This window comes from Lactuca virosa, chromosome 1, assembly GCF_052849685.1.
Source record: "Lactuca virosa cultivar CGN04683 chromosome 1, Lactuca_virosa_CGN04683_v6, whole genome shotgun sequence".
In the NCBI taxonomy this organism is placed as follows: Eukaryota; Viridiplantae; Streptophyta; class Magnoliopsida; order Asterales; family Asteraceae; genus Lactuca; species Lactuca virosa.
This window is the reverse complement of record NC_136426.1, coordinates 113,366,972-113,376,319: the sequence shown is the minus strand read 5'-3', so window position 1 is coordinate 113,376,319 and position 9,348 is coordinate 113,366,972. Positions and strand designations below refer to the sequence as shown.

Below are 9,348 nucleotides of genomic sequence, written 5' to 3'. Positions count from 1 at the left end.
TCTACCCTTCGGCCCAAAACACAATTCAAGGGTTTAGATCTCACAGCCATCATTATCACCTCCCAAAGGGCCTAAGTTTAACCCCTTAAGGCCCAAAGCCTTTACACAATCGACTTTCGGCCTACGACCCTGAATTAAGAAATGACCAGAAACAGGATGTTACACAATGACATTGGCAAAGGCATCAAGACGTGTGCTAGTGAATTGTTCCTCCAGGTATACAACACGAGTTGCTCTTTTATCTTGAAATATTTCAGATAAACGGGTCCATAGATCTTGGTCAGTGGCGCCAGGCTTCAGGATGGACTGTGCAAGTTTTGGTGAAATTGTAGCATAAATCCACTGTTTGACAATGACATCCAATCGGTTCCATGTAGCTTCATCAATTCCAATGGGACGCGGGGTTTTTGGATTGATATGGTCGAGTACATCGTAAACACAAGCTTGGATATGAAACAACTTGACCCATGATACATAATGTATGTCTATTTGGTCAAGGATTAAGGGTATATAGTTTTTAATATTGTTAACTCCAAAAGTCGGATGAAACAATGTTTTTCCAAGAGTATCGCTGGGGAAGTCATATTGCTGAGAATAGAGCAATGAAGTAGAAAACGAGAAGCCTTGGTACGAAGTAAGGTGCGATAGGAAAGATGAGCCGAAGAAGAGAAGGATATAAGGGTATTGGCGGCTTTGATACCATAAAAATTGGTATATTGTGAAAAGTGTTTATCTTTCTCATTTAATCAACATGTATATATAATACAATTACAGTAGAATCCCTGTAACTTATGAAATGATAATGTTTACATATATACATCAAATATATTTAATAATACTTTCGCCACTAGTCGGGCTTTAAAGGTGTGTATAATTCCGTTCATGTCAGGTTTCTTCTTTTAAAACCCACTTGTACCCAAGAAACTTATTGTTAAGCGAAAGATCAACTAAGTTTGAAAGTTGGTTGCTTTCCATGGATTACATCTCTTCATTCATTGCTTCAAGCCATTTATCAAATTTTGGATCTAATATAACTTCTTGGTACCCAAAATGCTCACAATGATGCCTTACTTCAGCAGTCATGAGAAATCTATCTCTCACGTTGTTGAAAAATCTTACTAAATTTTCGGATACTACCACAATGATTATATACTCTTTTATCAATGTCAAACCTTCATCTTTACCGCCCAATCTAATTTGACCGCTCAATTACACTGCTCCACTCATGGGACTTGTCCTAAAATGCATAATATGAATTTGTTATTAATATTACTAAGCTTGCCCATGACTCCCATCTTAGAACGGAACGTGCCATTAACTCCAACCCGAAGGCGACTCCACATGACGTTAGGTGCATAAACGGGCGATAAGCAAAATCATTTCCTCATAATATGGTGTTTAGAGAAAAAATTTACAAGAACTAACGAAGGACTGAACTTGTTAAAATTATATTTGAAGGGCTCTTGTTGATATATATATATATATATATATATATATATATATATATATATATATATATATATATATATATATATATATATATCAAGGACAAATGACAACTTCATTCATTACTTTATTAGAGAACGAAAGTGATTGGATTGGGTTCGAAGCATTCATACCTCCAACGCAATCCTTTTTCAAAATCTTCTAAAAAAAATCTATACCTCCACACTTCCTCAAATTCTCTCCAACAAAGAATCAATCCCTCCTTCATTTCTGCCCCCCTCTTACCCTCTTCGATCTTTCATAAATACCCGATGTATACAACTCGACAACTTGGTCGGGTCGCTGTTGCATTTTAGTTATTCGGTAAAAGTACTGAATTCAGGGAAAGCAAGTGGGAGAGAAGAGAGAAGGAATGCGGGCATATTTTCTTGCCGGAAATCCGGTGAAGTTGATCATAACCGGCACCGCCGTCGCCATTTTATTACAGGCGGCATTTGTTCTTTCTGGGTTTCCCACGACTCTTACGTTGGAGAGAGCTTTTCCGACGAACCATCTTGTTGAATTGAATGAACTCAGAGTTAGAGATAGTTTCAGGCACCCTAGAATCTTGCAGCAGCAGTCTTCTGTAGCAAGTGTTGCTAATTTCCCTGTTCAAGGAACCTATGATCCCTATCGTGTTGGGTAATTTCTTGATTTACTCTATTTTATCTGACAATTAATCGAATTACAGAAGTGTATATCTTCAAATATTCGGTTGAAATTCTAAAAAATTAGGTTGCTGTGTATTCAAGCTGTGTTATTTTCATAATCATTAGTTGCCTCAATTGAAAACCAAAAGCAAAAGATTCTTACTTTGCTTCTTGAATTTTTGGGCTTTCTGTAAACTCCTATCTTGTTCTTCTTGATTACTATGTATTACGTTCTTCAATTTCATCTGTAAATGACTAAATTCCATTCACCATGTAGGCTTTACTACACAAAGCTTCATTTGGGTTCTCCTCCGAAGCAATATTACGTCCAAATCGACACCGGAAGTGATGTATTGTGGGTGAGTTGCAGTTCATGCAACGGTTGCCCTAGATCCAGTGGACTTCAAGTATGTTTTTCACCATTTCTTATCATCAATCTCATTCTCGAATACTATTTTTATCTTTATCTTTTCCAATCAACAGATCCCAATTCAGTTCTATGACCCTTCAACCTCATCAACAGCTTCTTTAATCTCTTGTTCAGACCAACGATGTCTTCTCGGAACCCAATCTTCCGATTCCAGCTGTTCCAGTTCCAATAACCAGTGCAGTTACACATTCCAATACGGAGATGGCAGTGGAACATCCGGCTATTACGTATCCGATCTAATCAATCTCGAGACAATTGTCGGAAATTCAATAACATCAAACGCTTCCGCATCTATCGTATTCGGGTAACTTCTCGCCTAATCCGTTACCCCCTTCAAATTTTCTTCATAAGAACCCTAATTAACTTCTCAAACTTACGAAACAGTTGTAGCACATCTCAAACCGGGGATTTAACCAAATCCGATCGAGCAGTTGATGGAATTTTCGGATTCGGTCAACAAGGATTATCTGTAATCGCACAACTTTCGTCACAAGGGATATCCCCAAATGCATTCTCCCATTGTCTCGTCGGAAACGGCGTCGGCGGTGGTATTCTGGTTCTTGGTCAAATAATCGAGCCCAACATGGTGTATACTCCATTAATCGCGTCACAGTAAGTTCTCTTTCATGGAATTTCGATAATCTATCAATAAAATAAAATAAAAAATCAAAACTTGATTATCTTTTAAGGATCCAAATTCATCATCATCATCATCCAGGCCACATTACAACATAAATCTGTTGAGCATCTCTGTAAATGGACAAACATTGTCCATAGATCCTTCAATGTTTGCAACATCAAGCAGTCGAGGAGGAACCATAATTGATTCCGGAACTACCCTCGCATACCTTACAGAAGAAGCTTATGATCCTTTCGTGGATGCCGTAAGTTCAAAAGGGCGAAATCGTCAAAACCATCAAAATTCGTTTTCACTTTGAATCTTGAACTCCTTGTTGAAATGAAAGGATTTTACTTTTACCATTGTTGCAGATTACACAGTCTGTTTCCCAATCTGTTCAACCTCTTGTATCCAAGGGAAGTCAATGTTATATCGTCGCCTCAAGGTTTTTCTTCATTTCCCAAAATTACCAAAATCCCATTTTAATTTTTTCACGAATTTTTTATTTTAATAATATAAATAATCTCAGTTCGCCTGAGATATTTCCCGCAGTTAGCTTGAACTTTGCTGGTAGTGCTTCGATGCTTTTAAGACCCCAGGATTATCTTCTACAACAGAACTCTGTGGTAAATCACTAAATTCTACATTTTATTAACTTAAATAAAAATAAATGATATTTGATACTAGAAAAAAATAAGATTATATCTTGAAAATTAGTTTATGATATTCTCTGTAGGCTGGGGCTTCAGTATGGTGCATAGGGTTTCAGAAAACTCGAGGTCAAGGAATCACCATTTTAGGAGGTAAAATTAGTAAAAATGGCTATAATCAAGATTACTTTTTTGGTATTTTTTTTAATAAAAAACTTGAATTATTATTAATTCACCTTATGAACGATGCAGATCTTGTTTTAAAAGACAAGATTATTGTCTATGATCTTGGGGGTCAGCGAATTGGTTGGGCTAATTACGACTGTAAGTAATCTTATAACATCAATTTTTTTCCTTAAAAAATAAGCAGTCGATAAGTATGATTTGACTTTGAAAAGTCAAATATGGATGGATTATTATTTATTATAAATTTACAATCTTGTATTATTTATGTTGTTAGGTTCGATGTCTGTAAATGTGTCGACTATATCAAGTGGTGGAAGAAACGAGTATGTGAATGCTGGTCAAATTGGTGGTAGTAATTCATTGCAAGATGAATGTAAGAAGATGATATTGATGGTTGTTGTGTTCCAATTATTTGTACTTTTTGTTTTTTCATAATGAAAATTTAAGCAAAAGTTGTTAGAGGTTTTCTAGGGTGGTTATTCTTTTATATGTATATTGGGAAAAAAAGAAGTGTTTAGTGTTAAATTATTTTATGCCACGGGAAATAGACTAATTGGAACCGAGATTTATACATGTATATGTACAACTTGAATGTTGTACTCGTATATATACAGAGGAACTGCATGTTCAATAATATAATGCTTATCATCACTTAGAGACTTGAGACTCTTATGTGTTGTGGATGTACAATTTTAAAGCAATTATATATAATCAGTAATCACATGGGTAATGCCATAGTGAAGAAGTAGGGTTTTCATTTTTCAAGGGCTGGCTGATATTAGTAAAAGAAGTGGGGTTTAGCTAACTATCAAGATTAGATGGGATCCACTAATGGAATAATGATTTAAAAGAGAAAAATAATGCTTAATGTGGTTGTTTTTGTCATTTCCATTATAAAGTTACACTCTTTACCTTTGTTGTGTTCTAAGCTGTATTAATGAAGCCATTTGTGGCAACAAGTGGGTACCCATGATGACAAGTTGTTCTTCCCCTACAATAAACGCATTAAGTGGATATACAACTATGATGAACAACTTATTCACACGCTTTACTTTAAAAGAAGCGACCTCCATCAAGATCATCTTCTTAGTTTTTACATTCATCTTGCAATGAATTAGAAAGAAGCACTTAAAGCTTGTGGATGACAAAGAACAACTGGGTCTATGCACATTTTAGAAAGATTCCCAGAGAGACGAGAGACTTATAGAACAAGTGTCTATTTTTATAGTTTTGAATGAGAGTTGCTCCACCCATTCCCATTGTACATGTATATGTTATCTAAAATCACAAAGATAATACTTAGGGATATTAATAAAATTAACCATTATGAATGAAGGTTTTAATTAATAACCAAGTTTTTTGTTAGAATTTAGTACAAAAACAAAGAGTTTTTCGAATATACTTCCTATTTGTTATGTTTCTTTACATTTTTGTTAGATTTTAGTAAAAAAAACAAAGGGTTTTTCGAAATTTCAGAAATGTTAATCAAATTTTGGACTTGTTCATTAAATTATGGAATAGTTTTTTACTGTTTGAAATCTAGAATATTTGTCTGTATTTTTTTGTTAGAAAAATATTTTTAATTTGACATAAAGTAGTTTAGAATGCCCAGTTTGAAAAGTTGTGTATTTTGTAAAAAACAATCATAACGACTACCAGATTAAATCGGTTTAAAATTTTGAGCAAAAAATCGACATGACCCACCCAAACGACTTATGTCCCCTTCTTAAAGCTTGATATCACAGACTTAAGTTTTGCACTACTTCTTGCCATTGTGGCGTCTCGAGGTCCCCCGTAAAACCTCGAGAGCAGCCCTCCCAGATTACGCATGACAATTGGTTTCACTCTGCCATCATCTCACAAGGGAAGCGACACTAGCTCCCGACTAATTGTGTCTAACCCGCTACGATCCTTTCATTGCCAAAGTCTTCGGGGACTCGGCTAGATGGCAACAACTAAAATAAGAACGCCCTTGGTCTAGACGCCCCCTTTTTGAACCCAATAACAAGCTAATCTAATGTCATGATATTCGTCTTCTCGGTCAACACGATCACGAGATATTTGACCTGTGATATTGTGTAACGTCCCAAAAGCCATGATATATATATATATATATATATATATATATATATATATATATATGGGTAAACAAAACCATTCCCATAAAACCAATATCACAAAACACCTGTTTTCTCAAACTCATAAGACATAAACCAATATATCATCAAAACAAAATCATAAATCCCACAGTCGCTGAAGAATGTGTACAATCACACCTTCTTCTTTCCTCGATCATCTGAAGTGCTTGAAACATTTAAATATATAATTGTAAGCTAAAGTTTGGTGAGTTTCTCAACATACCACATATCACTATATATATATATATATATATATATATATATATATATATATATATATATATATATATATATATATATATATATATATATATATATATTAGGGCTGTAAACGAACTGTTTGTGAACCGTTCGGCGGGAAGTTCGTTTATGTTCGTTTATTTAATAAACGAACGAACATGAACACAAATTATCGTTCGTTAAGTTAAACGAACGAACATGAACAATGGTCTCGTTCGTTCAATTATGTTCGTGAACGTTCGTTTATGTTTTTCGTTTACGTTCGTTCATATAAGTTCATTTTATGCTCACATATGCTTAATTGTGTTTGATTACATTAGTGTATTATATGTTCATTTATGTTCATATATCTTCAATTATGTTTTTTTTATCTTTGTTTATTTATGTTCGTTTGTTTATGATCGTTTAGCATGTTCACGAACATAAACGAACGAACATGAACAATGTAATTTGTTAAACGAACGAACATGAACAAGGAAACTCGTTCGTTTATCCGTTCGTGTTCGTTTATTTGTTCGGCTAACTTAAACGAACGAACATGAACAAGCCACGTTCGTGTTCGTTCGGTTCGTTTACAGCCCTAATATATATATATATATATATATATATATATATATATATATACATAATGCATACACACAATGGCCTACAACACAAAGCTGGTCCGTCCTGTGGTCTTCAACATAAAGCTAGTCCACCCATTTGGCATTCATCATACAACTGATCCTTCTAGGTATCTTGGCCTTTAACATATAGTAGGTATGCCCTCAACCCACCCAAAATATATCGACATATACAAATAAAAAGAGAATCCATAGCAATCCAACAACACAAGAAACTGTCTAAACTAGTCCTACACAGCCATGTTGAACATACTAAGAACTCATACTATACTCTATGCTATTTTTGGAAACCACTGGATGAATGCATAATTGTACACACCCAGTGACCCAAGGATAAGATACGCAGTTGAACAAACGATCCCACCCTAGAGCCACAACCAAACAATGAACATGTCGTAAGGCCTAGATTCAGGCTAACTTATTTGACTACATATAACTCCTACGACATTCACTCGACGATTACCAATACCGTCTACTTTCCAACCGACATAGCAACATACAAAAAAGCTTATGATCCTTTCATGGACGCCATAAGTTCACAAGGCTGAAATCGTCGAAATCATCAAAATTCATTTTCACTTTGAATCTTGAACTTCTTGTTGAAATTAAAGGATCTTACTTTTACCATTGTTGCAGATTACACTGAATGTTTCACAATCTGTTCAACCTCTTGTATCCAAAGGAAGTCAATGTGCCTCAAGGTGTTCTTCATTTTCCAAAATTACAAAAATCCCACATTAATTTTTTCACGAATTTTTTATTTTAATAATATAAATAATATTTTATTTCCCACAGTAAGCTTGAACTTTGCTGGTAGTGCTACGATGATTTTAAGACCCCAGGATTATCTTTAACAATAGAACTCTGTGGTAAATCACTAAATTCTACATTTTATTATTTTAAATAAAAAAAAATGCTATTTGATACTTAAAACAAAATAAGATTATATCTTCAAAATTAGTTTATGATATTCTCTGTAGGCTGGGGCTTGAGTATTGTGTCAGAAAACTCGAGGTCAAAGAATCACCATTTTAGGAGGTAAAATTAGCAAAAATGGCTATAATCAAGATTACATTTTTAGTATTTTTTTTATAAAAATCTTAAATTATTATAATTTTACATTATGAACGATGCATATCTTGTTTTAAAAGACAAGATTATTGTTTATGATCTGGGTGGTCAGCGAATTGGTTGGGCTAATTACGACTGTAAGTGATCTGATACAATCAATTTTTTTTTTCCTTAGAAAAAAAATAGTCCATAATTATGATTTGACTTTGAAAAGTCAAATATGGATGGATTATTATTTATTATAAATTTATAATCTTGTTTCAGTTATGTTCTTAGGTTCGATGCCTGTAAATGTGTCTATTATGTCAAGTGGTGGAAGAAGCGAGTATGTGAATGCTGGTCGAATTGGTGGTAGTAGTTCATTGCGATGAATGTAAGAAGATGATCTTGATGATAGTTGTGTTACAATTATTTGTACTTTTTGTTTCTTCATAGTGAAGATTTGAGCAAAAGTTGTTAAGAGGTTTTCTAGGGTGGTTATTCTTTTGTATGTATATTGGAAAAAAATGAAGTGTTTAGTTATTTTATGCCACGGGAAATAGACTAACTGGAACCGAGATTCTTACATGTATATGTACAACTTGAATGTTGTACTCGCATATATGCAGAGGAACTGAATGTTCTATAATGCTTATCATCACTTGAAACTCTTATGCGTTGTGGATGTACAATTTTAATGCAATTATATATAATCACATGGGTAATGTCATAGTGAAGAAGTAGGGTTTTCATTTTCCAAGGGCCGGCTGACATTAGTAAAGAAGTGGGGCTTAGCTTAATATCAAGATTAGATGGGATCCACTACTTATGGAATAATGATTTAAAAGAGAAAAATGACCTAATGTGGTTGTTTTTGTCATTTCCATTATAAATTTACATTCTTTACATTTGTTGTGTTCTAGCCTGTATTATTGAAGCCATTTGTGGAAACAAGAGCGTTCCCATGATGACAAGATGTTCTTTCCCCCAAGGTAAACACAATAAGTGGATATATAACTATGATGTTACTATAAAAGAAAAAACGTACATGGACCGGTGTAGTGCATCACACATCAAAAAATAAAGAGAGTTAGAAAGAAGCACTTAAAGCTCCTGAAAGGCAAAGAACTAGCGGGTTCATGTGCGTTCTAGAAAGATTCTTAGAGTGAGTGTTAGTTTTTATAGTACTTGCGTGAGAGTTTCTCCTCTCATTGTACATATAAATGTTATCTAAAATCACAAAGATAATATTTAGGGATATTAATAAAATTGACCAT

At 34.2% G+C, this 9,348-nt stretch overlaps 1 protein-coding gene across 1 annotated transcript; it reads left to right on the top strand.

Annotated features, from left to right (window-relative positions):
- The first annotated feature begins 1,561 nt into the window (after positions 1-1,561).
- On the top strand, positions 1,562-4,671 carry LOC145156871 (aspartic proteinase 36-like). The gene is made up of 10 exons (XM_079076095.1): positions 1,562-2,127; positions 2,413-2,542; positions 2,619-2,869; positions 2,950-3,177; positions 3,284-3,449; positions 3,556-3,629; positions 3,714-3,810; positions 3,921-3,987; positions 4,087-4,158; positions 4,295-4,671. The coding sequence occupies exons 1-10, from the start codon at positions 1,859-1,861 to the stop codon at positions 4,453-4,455; spliced, it is 1,515 nt and encodes a 504-aa protein (XP_078932221.1). The 5' UTR covers positions 1,562-1,858; the 3' UTR covers positions 4,456-4,671.
- The last annotated feature ends 4,677 nt before the right edge of the window (positions 4,672-9,348 follow it).